Source organism: Lagopus muta, chromosome 29, assembly GCF_023343835.1.
Source record: "Lagopus muta isolate bLagMut1 chromosome 29, bLagMut1 primary, whole genome shotgun sequence".
NCBI classification, from domain to species: Eukaryota; Metazoa; Chordata; class Aves; order Galliformes; family Phasianidae; genus Lagopus; species Lagopus muta.
In genome coordinates, this window is record NC_064461.1 from 1,614,377 (window position 1) to 1,630,850 (window position 16,474).

The 16,474-nt window shown below is 62.8% G+C and overlaps 2 protein-coding genes across 6 annotated transcripts; one reads left to right on the top strand and one right to left on the bottom strand.

The window, feature by feature from the left end:
- The first annotated feature begins 713 nt into the window (after positions 1-713).
- Positions 714-16,381, top strand: CADM3 (cell adhesion molecule 3). Of its 3 annotated transcripts, XM_048929140.1 has the most exons (11): positions 714-798; positions 8,912-9,052; positions 9,173-9,325; positions 9,629-9,766; positions 9,976-10,146; positions 10,536-10,626; positions 10,942-11,111; positions 12,674-12,799; positions 13,053-13,121; positions 13,404-13,537; positions 13,607-16,381. In XM_048929140.1, exons 1-10 carry the CDS (start codon positions 720-722, stop codon positions 13,520-13,522), a joined length of 1,257 nt encoding a protein of 418 aa, XP_048785097.1. In that variant the 5' UTR covers positions 714-719; the 3' UTR covers positions 13,523-13,537; positions 13,607-16,381. The 3 variants fall into 3 exon arrangements, with proteins under 3 accessions (XP_048785097.1, XP_048785096.1, XP_048785098.1); XM_048929139.1 differs by having other exon boundaries at positions 13,404-16,381; XM_048929141.1 differs by lacking the exon at positions 13,053-13,121 and having other exon boundaries at positions 13,404-16,381.
- On the bottom strand, positions 4,606-8,900 carry LOC125685767 (uncharacterized). 3 transcript variants are annotated; one of them, XM_048929137.1, is made up of 2 exons: positions 8,640-8,900; positions 4,606-8,436 (listed from the first exon to the last, which is right to left on the bottom strand). In XM_048929137.1, the coding sequence occupies exon 2, from the start codon at positions 7,222-7,224 to the stop codon at positions 5,842-5,844; it is 1,383 nt and encodes a 460-aa protein (XP_048785094.1). In that variant the 5' UTR covers positions 7,225-8,436; positions 8,640-8,900; the 3' UTR covers positions 4,606-5,841. The 3 variants fall into 3 exon arrangements, with proteins under 3 accessions (XP_048785094.1, XP_048785093.1, XP_048785092.1); XM_048929136.1 differs by having other exon boundaries at positions 8,542-8,900; XM_048929135.1 differs by having other exon boundaries at positions 4,606-8,154; positions 8,286-8,900.
- Positions 16,382-16,474: the final 93 nt, after the last annotated feature.

Below are 16,474 nucleotides of genomic sequence, written 5' to 3' on the forward strand. Positions count from 1 at the left end.
ATGGGACCGGGACCCCCTGAGACCGGGACCAGGACCCTCATCTCTTCAGGTTGGGACTGGGATTCCTTCAGATGGGCCAAGACTCCGTCAGATCGAACCAGGAACAGAATCAGAACCGGGAGCAGAATGAGGATCAGATTCAGAATCAGCATCAGGTCTCAGATCAGAACCAGAACCAGGACCGGAACCAGGACCAAGACCAGGATCCGAATCAGAATCAGAACCAGAACCAGGACCAGGATCAGACCAAGGATCAGCACCAGGACCCGGATCAGAACCAGAACCAGGACTGGGACCGGGATCAGACCCAGCATCAGCACCAGCACCAGGACCATCCCTATATCAGCCCCCCCCCCTCACCCTGGACCCCTCCCCCCCAGGCCCCCCCCCACCTTCAGCCCACGGATCGCAGTGGGGGGGGGGTGGTGATGCTGATGGAGGCAGCCCTTCCATCACGGTCGCGTTTACCCGTAGAGCGGGGAGGTGATTTGGGGGGGGGGGGGGGCTCACACACACACACACATCACTCCCCCCCCTCCCAACTTCCAACCCCCCCCCCCGGCGGGGCCGAATGGTCTCTCCCTGCGCTCTATTTAAGCCGCACGGTGCCGCACCGCCGCCAGTCCGCGAGCAGCGCCCGGTGCGGGTGGTGCTGAGCGCTGCGCTCCGGGTCGGTGCGGGATTTTTTATCCCCCCCCCCCCCCCACCACCCCCCCGCTATGCCGCCCACCGCCCCCCCCATCGGCATCGTCCTGCTGCTCATCCTCGGAGCTGCCGAGGGGAATCTGTCCCGAGATGGTGAGTGGGGGGGGGATTTTAATGGGGGGGGAGGGGGTTGGTGATGGAAGCTCTGTGGGGGCTCTATGGGTTGGGGAGGGAGGAAGGCTGGCGGGGGGGGGGACTGGGGGGGGGGGGGGAGGAATAACGGAACCGCTCCGTTATATGGGTCAGCCCCGCAGGTGCGCTCCGCCCCACAGCCCCGCCTCACAAACAGCCCCGCCACCCGCGGGAGCGCCGGTGCTGCCCCATAGGGTGGTGGGGGGTGGGGGGGGGTAAAGGGGGGGCTCAAGGTCACGGTGCTGTCCGTTAACCCCCCCCCCCCCCCTCCTCTTTTAACCCCCCCATCTCCATCACCGCGTACCGCCCGGGGCGGGGCCGGGGCGGCGGAAGGTTCCAGACAGCCCCTCCCGGGGCGGGTGGGGCTGCGGGGGGGTGGAGGGGGGGGGGCACGGCGGGGTGGACCCCCCCCCCGGTCCCCTCCTCCTCCTCCACCCCCGCCGCCTTTAGGGGTGACATCGTCTGGGGGTGATGGAGGACGCCCCCCCCGCCCCCCATCTCCTGTGTGTGTGTATATGGGGGGGGTGATTTTGGCATCGTCTGGGGATGGGGGGGGGGGGGGGGGCAGATGATGGTGGGGGGGGGGGTGATGGGGGTGGCATCGTCTGGAAATTGGGGGGGTTGGTAGAATGATGGTGATGCTCTATGGAGGGGGGCTGGGGGGAAGGTGGGAATATTGATACTCCTATGGGGTGGGGGGGTGATGGCATCTTTTGGGGGGGGGGGGGGGGGGGAGCAGATGATGGTGACCGCCGTGGGGGTGGGGGGTGATGGAGGCGTCGTATAGGAACTGAGGGGGGGGGGGGGGTTTGTAGAATGATGGTGACACTCCTATGGGGGGGGGGGCTGGGGGGGGAGGTGGCGATATTGGTACTCCTATGGGGTGGGGGGGGTGATGGTGATGGCGTCTTCTGGGGGAGGGGGGGACACAGATGATGGTGACACCCCCCCCCTTCCCGTGGGGTGGGGAGGGGCGATAATGGTGACATCCTCTGGAGATTGGGGGGGGAGGGGGGGGGTCTGGCAGGTTGATGGTGACACTTATATAGGCTGTGTTTGAAGGGGGGGGACAATATTGGCAGCCTTAAAATGATAGCAGTGATATCTGCAGATGGAGGGGGGGACAAATGATGGTGTGTCGTCGTCCCCCCCCCCCCCAGCGCCTGATGGGGGGCGATGGTGGCAACCTCTGGGGACTGAGGATGGTGGTGAGACCCTCAGAGTTTGTTTGGGGGGGAGAGGGGGGCGACGATGGCAGCTCCATTCAGAGGGCACAGTGATGGTGGTGACATCTCTGTGGTTATTGGGGGGGGGGGGGACTTTGGGGGGGCTGTGGGATGATGGTAGCACCCACTGGTGGACAGTTTGGGGGGGGGGACAATAACACCGCTGTGGGGTGGGCAGGATGGCAACGTCACCCCCTCTGCTTTTGGGGGATGGGGGGGGGGTGACAATGGCACCCCATGGGTGGGGCAGATCTCCCCTGTTCTTAAGGATGGGGACCCCCCCCCCCAAAAAAAAGAGCCCATCCTCATTTAGGGATTGGAGGGGGGGGAGATGAGGTCTGTTTTGGGGGGAGGCAAACAGCAGGGATGGCCGCTGTGCGCTGTGATGGAATCTGTGCATCCCAGCCGTCGTCCCAGGGGTGCCCTCACACAAAGGCTGTTGGCCCCCGTTGGCAATGAGGAGAGCGACGTCTGGGGTCACAGAGGGGGGGTTTGTTTGGTTTTTATTCCCCCCCCTTTGTTTTGGAGCCAGGCTGCACTTTGGGGGGGGGATTTGTTTTTGATCCCCATGTTGGACGCACGGCGTTGGGTGCAATCGCTGCTGCTGCTGCGTCTTTGGGGAGGTGGGAGGGGGAGGGGGGGGGAGGGGGGTCCATGTTGTGTCCCCACTGCTGTCCCTGGGCCAGAGGGGGTGGCTGTCACCTGCAGCATCATCATGGGGGGGTTGGGGGGGGGGGGTCTGTGGCTCCTTTCCCATCGCTTGAGACCCCAAAGCAAATTGTTGGGGCTTCATCCTGGTGTTGGGGATGACTGGGGGCTGAGGTCCCATGCGGTCCCTGGGCTGAGGGGGGGTGGCTGTCATCTGCAGCATCACCATGGGGGGGTCAAAGGAGGGGGGGGGAATCTGTGGCTCCGTTCCCATCGCATGAGACCCCAAATGGGGCACGGCTTCATCCCGGTGTCCTGCATGGGGCGATGATCGGGGCCGAGCGGCAGCCCTAATGGGGTTAAGGCCCCATGCGGTCCCTGGGCTGTGGGGGGTGGCTGTCACCTGCAGCATCACCGTGGCGGGGGGGGGGGGGAGCTGGGGGGGCCAACGGCTCCGTTCTCATCCCATGAGAACCCAAACAATGATTGCGTGGAAGCGTCGGAAGCCTCCCGTCGTTGGTGATGCAGGGGGGGCCGAGGGGGAGCTTTGATGGGGCCGAGCCACAGCCCCAGCAGGGCTGAGATCCCCTGCAATCCGGAGGTTTTGGGGCTGATGACACTGCAGGATTTCTCTCACAGCTCTCCGTTCCCCGACGCACAAATAACGACCCCCCAAACCCCACCGTGCATTGGAGCCGTCGCTCCTGCATGGATCTCCCATCGGGGCTGCTCTGCACATCGCTGCCCTGCGGGCCTGGGCTGAATTCTCCCCCGCAGTCATTCCACTCCCTTGGAGCTGTGTGAGCCTTTGTTTGCACAAGGCCCGTGGGAGATGCTGTGTGCCAACGCCAGGCTCGGGGTTTTTCCACCCTGGGACGCAACAGCGGCTGTTGGCACCCCTCAGTTTGGTGGCTGTGGGTCCCGGCTCTTTTGGGGACGGATGTCAATGCTGTGCTCACCAAGATGACCCTGGAGATGGGACAGCAGGAGGTGTTGGCATCCCATATGGGACCCCAGGGATGCGTGGATGGGGATGGGGCCCCGTCACTGACTGCTCCAGCACTCGGAGGATGATGGGGGTCCCTCAATGTGGCAGCACCGTTCCCTGGTGCGTGCACAGATGCCCCCCCATCCCTTCCCAAACTGGGAGGCTGAACAACTCCTAGCACCCCGTTAAGGATGGTTCCCTGAGGCTTGGAGATGAGTGGAACCCAACCACCCATAGCAGAGCATCCGAGCGGAGGGGAAAAGGCAGCGCTCAGCGGGTTTGGAGACAATGCCCCGGGATTAAAGGCTGCAGAACTGCTCTGCTGCATTGCCAGACAGTGAGGGGATGCCGTAATCCCTCGGTTTTTGGCACTGTCCAAAGCGTGGGGTGGGGTGGGGGTGCATCTGTGTAGGGTTGGATGCCCTGGAAGGGCAGGGTGCCGTGTTTGGAGCATCTCCATCCCAAACCCCTTTGGAAGGATGCAGGAGGAAGGAAGGAAACGGCTGCCCAGGATTCCCTACTCGTGTTCTCGCCTCTCCAGGGGTGTTGGAGGGATGGGGGTGGTTACATCTGGGAGTCCCCTGGTGCTGGCACGGCCCTCTGCCAGATGGAGGAATGTGCATTAAGGCTCACGCTGCTGTTTGTTTGTGCTGGGTTTGCTTCTAACCTGGTTTTACCCCAACGCCGAGCAGCACGCAGCCATCCGGGTCCTGGCAGGGAAAGCGACGACCCCAGGAGAGAGCGTTGGAGGTGGTGCTGCAGGACCTGCAGTGCTTGCGGGGGGGGGGGGCTGAGCTCTGCATCCTGATGCTTGCAGGGCACGGTGCGATCAGGGGGGTGCAATGGGGAGAGCGGTGCCCCCTGTGTGGGCATCGGCTCGGTGGGACCCCCGTCTCCTTGCCGTCTCCTTGCCTCCCTTTGCACCCCCACACCCAGCCCTGTCTCAGGGTCTCTGCTTCAACGCTGCACCCCAGGATGGGGACGGCGAGCAGCGGCTCCCCGCTGCCTTTCCTCGCCCAGGGAGCAGCGGTTTCTCACCGTGCTTTTGGAGCAGCGCAGTGTGGGACCCCATGGGGGCACTGCAGCCCCACAGATCCGTCTGGCAGAGGCAGAAGCTCTGGGTGTCAGCGATGCTGCGCTGCTCGGAGGGATCCCGGCGCCGCGGCACTTCGCTCGCTGGGCAGCAGAGATCCTTAAAACAGAACTGTCAAAGCAAAGAGCTCGTTTCCTTGGCAACGGTCGGAGATGGGAGCGTTGTTTTTTAGCTCCTGCCCCTCGGGCCGAGTGGATTTTGGCTGTTTGTTGGCAAATGGGAAGGAGAACCCCTGGGAGAGGGGGGGGGGGTCACCCCTCCCCAGGTATGGGGCAGAATGGGGGTCGTGGGAGGCTGGGGGGGCGATGGGATCCTTCCAGTGGAGTGTTCTGGGGGGGAAATTCAGTTGGAAATGGGGAAGGAAGAGAAGGGTGCTTTGTTGGAAGCCCACGAGGTCCGTTTGGGCAGAGCTTGGGGCCGGCTGTGGGGCAGGAGCTGTTGGGGCTGCTTCCAACCCACGCTGCGGTTCGTTGTGTGCAAAAACGGGGGAGGGGGCTGCTGTGGTGACCCATGGAACAGCCGTCACCGTGGGACCACGTTGTCCCAGAGCCTACATCAGCCTGTGGGGCAGGTTGGGCTGCTGACCCACAGGAAGAGCCCTGGTGCCGTGGGGTGACGATGAGAGGAGCCTCCTGCGGTCCCACAGCTCAGCTGCTCTCCTCTTCTGCTGCTCCCACATCGATCTGTGGATGCGTTTCAGCTTCTTAACCTTGACCCGATGTCACACGGTGGCCAACAGCTCCCACCTCCCCACCGCAGCACAGGGGCCCCGCGGTGCCCACAGCACGACCCGGCTCTGCCCTGCCGCTCTCAGCGCTGTGAGCAGCCCTGCCAAGCTCCGAGCTTCCACCTGTGGGGATTTGGGCTCTCTTTTGCTTTGCCCTTTCCTTGAAGCCGAGTTCTGTGCATGTCTGCCTTCGGAGGAAGGATAAAAATCGCGGCGTTTGGGGTCAGGTTGGTTCAGGTCGCGCTTGAGGGCGCTGTGGCTCTGCGGGTGCTCGTGGGGACGCTGGGTTTGCTCACCTCTGCCTCCGTGTCACCGCTGGAGCTCACCCTGTGCCGCAAGGACTCACCCGCTGCAGAGCTGGGAATTGCGCACAGCCCCGTCTATGCGTTCCGAGCTGCCTTTCCGGGGCTGTTTGCCTCCATTCCAATGGACGTTCCGTTGAATCTTTTGCTCCGTGCGAGGCTGGGATGGGAAGGAAGCTGCCAGAGGGACATTTTGGCACCAAGAGATTCAAACTGGGATGGATCCGGTCCCCTTCGCTGCAAAACAGAACTTGGGAGCCTTCCCAAAGCAGCCGCGTGCCAGAGCCCCTGCGGCAGCCCGTGGGGACGGTCCGAAACTGCCGGCACCGCTCTGAGCCCGGAGCTCCATCTGCTTCCTCCCCTCCCGCTGCCCGCACGGCGCGGAGCCCCACGTCGGTTGCGGGGTGTCGGAGCGCCGTCAGAGCGTCGCTGCCGGCCGAACAGCAGCGGGCGGTGCGTGCGGGATGGCGCTGAGGCCGAGCGTGGAGCAAACGGGGTCGGCGGCTGGCACCGCGGAGCGAGCGGGGCTGGGGGCGGCCCTCAGCGAAGGCCCTCGTGCAGGAGGAAGGCTGCGAGGAGGAGGAGGAGCGGCGCCGAGCAGATGCATCGAAACCAGGGCAGCTTTTCCTCCTCCCATCACAAAAGCTGGAGTGTTTGGAGCAGCCTGGAAGCCGGGCTGCGGGCATCCCAGGCTGTGGATTCGCGCTCGGCTCCAACCAACCTGCGCGGCAGATGTCGGAGCTGAGCGGTTTGGGATGGATTTTGGGGGAGCTGAGAGAGGTGGGGACGCTGCTTTTGCCGCTCGTAGCCGGGATGGCAGCGCCCTGCAGAAGTGCAGAGGTTTCATTAACGAAGCACTGATTATTATTATTATTATTATTTTTTCCTGGAGCGTTTCTCTGGGTTTCGGTGCGCTGGAACGGGCGCAGCAGCTCTCGGCCAACAGCACCGCGGTGCTCTGGGGGCGCAGCCGGGCTGCCTTCTCCTCCCCGAGGCTCCCATCCGGCTGTCGGGATGCCTTCATTGCCGCAAAACTGCGTCTCCCACCACCGCGGTCGGGCGGAGGAGGAACGTGGAGCTGAGGATCTGCTTCCCCCTCCTGGAGATGTGCGAGAGGAGCGCAGAGCGCCGTGCCGGTGATGGGCGGCGCGGGGCGAATGGGCGACGTCGCATCCGTGCTTCTTTCCCACCCCTAAAATCAGACCGGGATTTTTTTTTGGGGGGGGGGAAGCTGTTGGGGACCCGGAGCGGAACGCTTGCAGCTGCCGGGGGTGGGGATGCGCTGCGCTGAGAGCTGCCGGATTCGGGTGCGATCTCAGCGGCTTCCTGGTGCTCGGTGTCCCCGCGCTGCGCGCCCAGGGATGGCGGAGCTGAGGGGCGGGGGACGAAGCTTTTGTCCCCATTGCGTTGGATCGGGACGGGGAGAAGCTCGCGGGTCCCCGCGGTGTCGCTGTCCCCGTTCCATCAAGGGCCCAACGGGTTGCAGCCGTGCCGGGTTTTAACAAAAGCAGAGCCGTGCCCGTCTGCTGTGCCAAGCTGTCGGTGCAGAGGAGAGTGGGGATGTGGGGTGATGGGGAGCCCCCCCCCGGGGCAGCCTATGGAAATCCAAAGGGGGATCTGGTGCTCACGATGGGGGGGTCCTGAGGTTGGGGTGCAGGGGAGGAGCAGCGGGGCTCTGCTGTTGCTCCCCGGGGGCAAAGCGTGGCGGAGACCCCTGGTGTCATCACAGGGATCGCGGTGACCCCACGCCCTCGTGCTGCTGTCGAACCCATCCCAGGGTTAATTCCTTAATGAGGCCGGCGTTGTGGCAGGTGATGGTAATTGCATTAATTGAAAGGTTGGGTCTGTAGTCTGCTGTGTGGGCGTTGTGCCCCGTCCTCGATGGGAGTCGGAGCGCTTTGAGTTTGGATAACAGCGGCTTGGAGCGGCCTAATCCCTTAATTAACAAATTAAAACAAGCCGACTGCCATCACCCTGCCCAGAGGAGCAGCACTGCTGCTGTCCCAGGCCGTATCCCCAGGGTTGGGGCTGGAGAACCTCTTGAGGACTGCGCTGAGTGAGCTGGAGCCAAACTGGCTGCAGATGGAGGGAGGACGAGCGACGGCACCAATAAAGGCCTGTGAGGATGGAGGTGGGAAGCAGAGACCCTTCAGCAGCTGAAAACCCAGCAAGTGCAGAGGAGCGGAGTTCCATCACTGTGATGTAGGAGCATCAGCAACCCAGGGATGGAGCCTTGAACCCTGGCAATGGTTTTCCATCCAGATTTGGTGTCTTTGCAGTATTGAAGTTCTCGTGTGTTCCGAAGCTGCTGTGGGATTCACGCGCTTTCCAGCCTGGAGTTCATTGCATCGTTAAGGTTGGAAAAGACCACTAAGATCCTCCAGTCCAACCATCGGCCCCCCTCCTCTGTGCCCACTTATAGGGTTGGAAAAGAGCAACTATGTCATTCAGCCCAAGCACCAACCTGTGTCCAACCACAGAGCCGTCAGCTCAACACCAGTCTGGGAAGCTCGGTGCCCTCGTCCCCCTGCCCAGCTCGGCCCTTTCCGTCCCTTCCTGCGACGGCTTTGTGGAATTTACAATGTCAGCAGAAGAAAACGTTTCCCTCCGTCGTTCTGGGCAGAAAATGGAGAAATTCAGTCTGCTTCTGCTAAGGGGAGCTGCTCCCAGCCAGCGAGAATCGCGCGGGGAAATGGGGCCGTGAAATGAGGACTGCTCACAGGGCAGCCTTGAGCTTGAGCCCTAAATACGAGTGCTAAGATGTAAGACAACGCTCTGCAGAGCCCACATCCAGCATGGGATGGAGGTTGCGTCCGACCTCCAGGCTGGGCAAGCTGACATCTCCCTTCCCCGTGGGGCAGCACGGCGCGGCGGCCGTCCCAAAATAGCCGTCCTTGGGGCAGCTGGGGTTATCTGATCCTCCTGCTGCGCCTCTCTGCCCTTGGGCTGCTTGGCGGCGACGTCTGCGCAAAGGAAACGCGGGTTGGGAGGGATGTGCGGAGCTCAGGAGCCCGTAGGATGGATACGGGGCCCAAATTTGGGGGTGAGAGCCCGAGGCGCCCTCCCTGAGCTCTCCTCTCTTGCGTGCAGTGAGCCAACCCACGACGTCGGATGAGACGGTGGTGGCTGGTGGCACAGTGGTGCTCAAGTGCCAGGTGGAGGACCCTGATGACTCCTCGCTGCAGTGGTCCAACCCTGCCCAGCAGACCCTCTACTTTGGGGAGAAACGAGGTGTGTGCGCAGGGCGGGCAGAGGGGAGGTGGATTGGGGGCGAAGCTGGTCGTCCGTCCCCACCTACGGGGAGCGCGGCGGCGTTGATCGCTCACCCCTCGTCCCCTTGTCGTCCCCCAGCCCTACGAGACAACAGGATCCAGCTGGAGAGGTCCACACCCAACGAGCTGACCATCAGCATCAGCGACGTGGTGCTGTCGGATGAGGGGGAATACACCTGCTCCATCTTCACCATGCCCGTGCGGACCGCCAAGGCCCTCGTCACCGTGCTGGGTGAGCAAAGGCCCCCACCGACCTCCTCTCTGTGTCCGCCCCGTGCGCAGGATGCCCCCCAATGTGGCCCTTTAGCTCTTCTATCCCACATCCCCGCCCTGTAACGCGTCCTCGCCATCGAATCATTAAGGTTGGAGAAGAGCCATCGAGGCCAACGGTCAACCCGTTCCCACCCATGGAATCATTGGGGTTGGAAAAGACCCCCGGTGTCATGGAGCCCAACCTCCAACCCGTCTCGTGTCCCTTCACCTCCAGACAGCAGAGCTAACGGGTCGTTGTCTTTCTCACCTCTTCCTCTCCCAGGAATCCCCCAGAAACCCCAAATCTTTGGCCACGAGCAGCCCATCGACGAGGAGAAAATCGCCCGGCTCACGTGCCGGTCCTCCGGCAGCAAACCTGCAGCGCAGCTCCGGTGGAAGAAGGGCAACAAAGAGCTGAAGGGTGGGTGATGGGGGCTGGGGGCACCGTGGGGGCACCATGGGGGCACTGTGGGGTACTGAGGTTTGCCCAGTGCTGGACCACCCCAGCTGCACCATCCCACTCTCCTGCCAACGACGGGATGTGGCTGGGCATCCTCTGCTCAGCATCGGCCCCAACCCTCTATGGGGACGTTGTGAGCATCACCTCCCAACACCCCCCTGTCCCCACAGCTGAGGGCACCGAGGTGGTGGAGGACTCCAATGGGAAGACCTTCACCGTCAGCAGCCGGGTGGAATTCCGTGTCACCAAGGAGGACAACGACGCCGAGGTGACCTGCACCGTGGACCACGAGTCCTTGCAGAACTCCGAGAGGTCAACCACACAGAAGCTGCAGGTCCACTGTACGTGGCGTGAGGGGACCGGAGGCCACCTGGGGAAGGGGAGGGGGCCAAAGAGAGGTGGGAGAGGCGGGGGGGGACGTCGCAGTCACCGCATGTGGCCCTGTGTCCGCACCAATGTGGGTCCGATGTGGGGGGATGCTGTGTGATGTCACCTCTCCTGCCCATCCCTGCCCCCTGGGACCTCTCTGTCCCCATCGTCCCGTGCCCCTCTTGTCTCCATCTCCCCCAGTCCCACCTTGGGGGCAGGATGGGGGATGTGGGAGCTGATCACCCGTGGACGCTCTCACACCGCACCCCCGGCGTGATGGTGGTGGGGGGATATGGGGCAAGGTTTGGGGTGCCAGCTATGGGGACGGGGCAGCTCTCTCACCCCACTGCTCCCCTTCCAGACAAACCAACAGCGAAGATCGAACCGCACCCGCAGTACCCAAGGGAAGGAGAGAAGCTGCAGCTGCAGTGTGATGGGCAAGGCAACCCCGTGTAAGGACCCCCAGCTCTCCCCACCGCCCCCTTCCCACCCATCCACACGCCCCAAATCGCTGCTTACCCCTCCGTGGGGCTGGGGGTGTCAGCTCTAAGCTGAGATGCGGGCTCCCATCTGCTCTGCCCCGCATCCCACAGAGGGCAATTTCCTCCTCCCGCAGCACCAAATAACAGATCACAGAAAGATGGAATGAGTTTGGGTTGGGGGGGGGCGCCTTGATGACTGCCTTGGGTGGCTGCAGCCCCTCTCCTCCACCCCCCATGATGCTGTGGGGGGGACGCAGCGGTGCCTGACCACATCCCACCCCGCAGCCCCCAGGAGTTCCTATGGGAGAAGGAGGGCAGCGACGCTCCGCTGCAGCTGAGCTCCGACAGCATCCTCATCTTCCCCTTCCTCAACAAGAGCGACAGCGGCACCTACATCTGCACGGCCACCAGCTCCATGGGCAGCGTCATCGCCAAGTACAACCTGGACGTCAGCGGTACGGCGGTGGGGTGGGGGGGGGGGTCGTTGTGGGGGCACGGCCCGCTTCGGCCCCACGGCTTGGAGCATCCCCTGCTGCATCCAGGCGGTGCCTGCGCCATGCTGAGCTGTCGGTGTGCAGAGCTGAGCTCCCATTGCTGCCTCCTGCTGCCCTGGCCGCGCTCTGCTCGCTGTCGCCGTGCCCCACTGCGCTGCGTCTCCCCCCGCCTCGTGGGGTAGCTCTTTTCCTGAGCTTCTAGGTCTGGATTTGGGGTCCTCCTCCTTTTCTCCGTCATCCTCTCCTCGCTCTCCACCAGCTTTGGGCTTTTCCATCTTCCAGCACCCCTCCTGCTCTGGCTTTTCCCCTTCCCTCCCCTCTTGTTTTCTTGCCCCCAACCCCCTCCTTCCCCTTTGAAACGGCTGTGGCTGACAGGAGCGCATGGCAGCGATGCGTCCCACCCCACATGATCCATCCTCAGCAGCCCCCTGCCTTTGCCCACCCCGTGTCCCCATCACCCCTGGTGCAGGGTCCCACTCCTGCACTCACCCATTGCCCACCCACCATCCCCCAGGATGCCCTGTGCCCCCCCACCCGCTCCGTATCGCCACATCCAGGCATTGCTTTCTCCCATCCTCAAATCCCCAAAGCCACAGGGCTCTTGGTGCACCATCACCAGAGCAGCCCTATGGCCCAGCCAGCACAGGTGGCACCCAGCGCTGGGTGACCCACGCAGGAGGGTCCTGTGGGTCCCTCATGGGGCTGCTGGCAGGTAGGACACTGCAATGGTGTCCCTGATTTGACCCAGAGGCAGGAAGAGAAGTGGGGTCCCAGCCAGGGACCCAGGGTCCCAGCCGTGGGCTCTGTCCCTGCCGGGGGCTGATTGCTGTCCCTGTGTTTTTGTCGTCCTCCCCAGATCCTTCCCAGCTCCCCACCCCACACGTTCACTCCACTCCAGCCCCTCCGCCAGGCCCTTCCCAGCCCATCTCTCATGCTTCCATGGCCACCGCTTCATCCTCCAGCTCCCATGCAAGGTACCGTACGCTCCATTTCTGTCTCTTTATGGACCCGCTGCTCCTCAGCTGGAGACGATGTCAGGAGGACGGTGGCCCCGTGCAGGGTTAGGGATGCTTTGCCACGTGCCCAGCCAGGCTCTGAGCCCTGCTTGGTGCCATGGGGACAACACGATCCTCCCCTTCCATCCCATTGCATCGCCGCTGCCATGCGAACAGCTCTGGTGCCGCTGCGTCCGTCCATCTGTCCCTCGTGTCCATTCTCCTCGTCTTCCCCCGTTGTTTTTTCCACCTTCTCTTTGTCTGATGTCCCCTCTGAGAGTTGCCACGGCTCCGTGCCCCACTGCGCACCAGGGGTCGGTGGCAGCAGAGCCATCGTGCAGCGCTGGTGCTCACAGCGGGCAGAGCTTTGCCCATCTCCAGGTCACCATCACTGCTTTCCCCCCACGCTGCTCCACCCCGGCTCCGCTCCTCCCCACCTTCTGCCTCCTCAGCGCTGCACTGAGCCGGGGCGAACCGCAGCCTCCCCTCCCCTCTCTCTGCTTTCTCCCCCTTCCATCTCCTGGGCAGACGCCAGTCCGGTGCCGTCGACTTCCAGCACTTACCACGCGGTCATCGGCGGAGTGGTGGCCGTCATCGTCTTCCTGCTGCTCAGCCTCCTCATCGTGCTGGGACATTACCTGATCAGGCACAAAGGTACGGGGATGCGGGACGAAGGGAGGCGACAGGCAGCGGAGCCCCCCCCCAAGGTTGGGTTCAGGGGCCGCTCTTCAGCTCCGTGCCGACCTCGAGCCGCCCAGCTCCACCTCCATCCCCCACCTCCATTCCTCCTCTCCCCTCGATGCGCCCTCAGCCCCGCAGCGCCCCACCGATCGATTTCCCCCTTTCTCCTCTCCCTCCCCCTCCCATCATTTCCACCTCCCCACCCCTTTTCCATCCCCCCCGGCAGGTGTGTGCATAAGACACGGGGAGACCACCACCGCCAGACCGCAGCAAAACCCACCCGAGGTGGTGATGTGTGAGTAAGAGCCCCCCATCCCCACCCCACCTCCTCCTCCCGCAGGAAAACCTCAAAGGGAACAGGGACGGAGGGTCAGGGTGGGCAGAACCACGCAGGAGGGCTGTTGCCCCTCTGCTGTAGAGCCGACAGCTTCGTGCAGCCCGGTCCCCGGTGGGGTTTTTCCCCCACACAAAACCCATTTCTTCCATTTCAGGCTAAGGCCGAAGGATTTCTCCCAGCCACGGTGGCCCCGTTGTGCCACCCATCCCACGTCGGTGACGTTGTCCCCTGTCCCTACAGGCACCTACCTGACCCACGAGGCCAAGGGCTCCGATGACGCTCCGGATGCCGACACGGCCATCATCAACGCGGAGGGCGGCCAAGCGGGCGGCGACGACAAGAAGGAATATTTCATCTAAAGGGCGTCGGAGAGGGTGAGAAATGGAGCCAGCGAACCCCGATGGAAACGGAAACCAGACCACAAACCCCACTCAACCCAACAGATTTACTCTCGTGCCCGGCACGGGCGGACGGATGGACGGACGGACGGAGGGATGGCGGGACAGAGAGCAGAGAGCGACCGGCTGAGATGTGATGATGCTTCTTGTTGAACTTGTACAAAACGTTGTTACTACGAACAGCGAAAGCCCCGTTTGCTTGCTTGCACCTCCAACCCCGCGCCCGGCGCTCGCGCGAAACACAGACCAAGCAGTGAGTGAGCGACGTTCCTTCTTCCTTCGGACCTTTGCTTCGGTTTCGTGGCTGCTCTTTGCTTTGGGCCCTTGGTTGGGGTGTCGGGCTGGGGTCGATGTAGCTCTTTTCCTTTTCGTTTCTCTTCCGTTTTGGGTTTTCGTTTTTGATGCCCGAGGATAAAATCAGCTCCGGGCTCTGCGTCGTCGGTGCTCCCACCGAGAGCTGGGGCGTCCCCGTCGTCCCCGGTCCGTAGGGATGGGGTTTGCTGTGGACCCCCTGCATCCCTGCCCTGATTTTATCCTTGCTGCTCCTCATCCGACAGCGTCTGCTGGGGAGGCGAGCTGCCCTCGTGCCGGCGGCGTGTGAAGGGGCTGAGATTCCAGGGTGGGAACTGCAGAAGCCTCCGGAGATGCTGGGAGCTGCTGGGCACCGCGGCCGCCCCCGTTCCCATCCAGTGGGAGGGAGGGGGAGGGCAGGGTTTGTGGGGGGCGAATCGAGGGGGGGGAAAGAAGAAAAAGTGAACGAAAAAGCCCCAGTTTGCAAATTCCCAGATTGGAGACGTCAATTCAAACCATCTATTGAGATGTTCAGTGCTGGGCCATCGCCAACACCTCCTCGGTGGCCCCCAGGAGCCTCCAGAACGGTGTTTTGGGTCCTGAGAGTGACTTGTGGTGCAGTGGAGTCGGCCCGATCCGTGCCGCACGCCAGGACCAGCAGCTCTGCACCCCAGCAGCGATGTGATCTGTGGGTTCCCTGCTCCACGTGCTCCTCAGGGCTGCCCCTGTCCTTCCCGGCCCCTTCCTGTGGTTGGTGCTGAGCTGGAAGAGGCCTCGTTGGCTCCAAGGGTGGCCCAAAAACGTTTGGGTTTTGTATCCTGGTGGCTTGGGGTCTCCAAAGAGGTCTGGTGGGCACTTGCCCAACCTCCAACCTGGGGAGAAACCACATCTCTTCCAAGCCAGATGGGAACAAGAAGCTTTTTTCCAACCTCCCCATCGCATTGCTGGGGTCACCGTGCTCCCCTCAACCCCACATCTATAGGGCCAGCCCTCCTCAGGTGCTGGCATCGCATGGTCTGGATAGGAGGGGCCCGCAGGAGCACCCCGTTACATTTTGAGGTGCCCAGAGGAGCTGAGCCTTTGGTGCAGGAATGGAGTGGGGTGGGCAGCCCCATCTCTGAGGTAAAGGAAGAATTGGGTTCCTCCACCACAGAGTGTGAGGTGGAAGCGCTGCTCCCACCCAGAGGACGAGGAGCAGAGTGGTGGATGGGGATCGGGGCCGCCATGGCTTGGTGGGAACAAGAGATGTGTCTGCAGCACACGGCTCTGTCACTCCATCAGCTGAGCGCCGGGTGCCTCGGAGGGGGATGCACAAAGCCTTGGTCATCCCCTGGTGAGGAAAAACCTGTGGGTTCCTCACTGCCATTCCTCCCCTTCCGTCTCCTTGGAGGAGGACGTTGGCCATGGGTCCCAACAGGAGGAGGGTGTTGGTCACGGGTCCCAAGGGGAGAAGGATGTTGGCTGTAGGTCCCAACGGGAGGAGGACGTTGGTCCTGGTCCCGGTAGGAGGATGTTGGTCATGGTCCCAATAGGAGAAGGATGTTGGCCATGGGTCCCATGGGAGGATGTTGGTCATGGTCCCCATGGAAGGAGGATGTTGGTCATGGTCCCAAAGGGAGAAGGGTGTTGGCTGTGGGTCCCAATGGGAGGATGTTGATCATGGTCCCCATGGAAGGACGTTGGTCATGGTCCCAATAGGAGAAGGATGTTGGCTGTGGGTCCCAATAGGAGAAGGATGTTGGCTGTGGGTCCCATGGGAGGACGTTGGTCATGGTCCCCATGGAAGGAGGATGCTGGCCATGGTCCCAGCGTTGTCACCAGAGGTCACGCTGCCGACACGCTGCCGTTCACTTCACTGCACACACAAAGCACGCACAGCACGTGGGTTTCTCCGAAGGTCTTCCCCATCCACTCTCGCTAGGCTCAATTCCTTCCAACGAAACGCAGCGCCGTGTTTTTAAGTACGGTTTCATCTCACTGCACGTCACCACGGTTTCGGATCGGAGCGCAGGAGATGTCCTGAAGGTCCGGGAGGGATTTGGGTCCCCGGAAAAAGGGCTGTGGGGATTTTGGGTCGGGACTCGGCCATGGAGCGGTGGGGCCGTGGTTGGAGAGCCCCCACACGAGGGGTGGCAATGGGGACACAGCTGGGGACACGGCGTCCTGCAGGAGGTGACACTGGGACTGTGCCCCTCACTGCTGGCACCCAGTGGAGCTTTGCAGTGTCACCACATCCCCGGTGTCCCCTCCCGAAGCACGAGGGCTGCATTGGCCCCATGGCCACCAGAGCACCGGGATGGGGACGCGGGGCACTGAACTCTCAATAGACCACGAAAGCCATATTAGCGCGGAGCTCTGAGCGCCGTGGGGCGGCCGTGGGGCGGAGGACGGGCTGTGTTGTTGTGCTGTGTTCTTGTATGTACATAAAGGGAGACAACGAACGTCGGTGTTACTTTATAACCTTTCTAATATCCTGTGCTAATCTCGGAGAAATAATCCTATGAAATATATCTGGATTACACACCTTCACCCGCCTGCTCATCTCTGCCTCCGCACGTGGCCTCCAGGGGTGAGGGAAAGGGGGGGACGCAGCTCAGCCCACGGCGACCCCGCAGCCCCCAA

Bases quoted from the DNA above. Each gene is read 5' to 3' on its own strand.
- CADM3 (XM_048929139.1), top strand. From the start codon at position 720: ATGCCGCCCACCGCCCCCCCCATCGGCATCGTCCTGCTGCTCATCCTC. The intron at 799-8,911 runs GTGAGTGGGGGG...TCTTGCGTGCAG, and splicing joins GGGGAATCTGTCCCGAGATG to TGAGCCAACCCACGACGTCG. The intron at 9,053-9,172 runs GTGTGTGCGCAG...GTCGTCCCCCAG, and splicing joins CTACTTTGGGGAGAAACGAG to CCCTACGAGACAACAGGATC.
- LOC125685767 (XM_048929137.1), bottom strand. From the start codon at position 7,224: ATGGGGACAAAAGCTTCGTCCCCCGCCCCTCAGCTCCGCCATCCCTGG.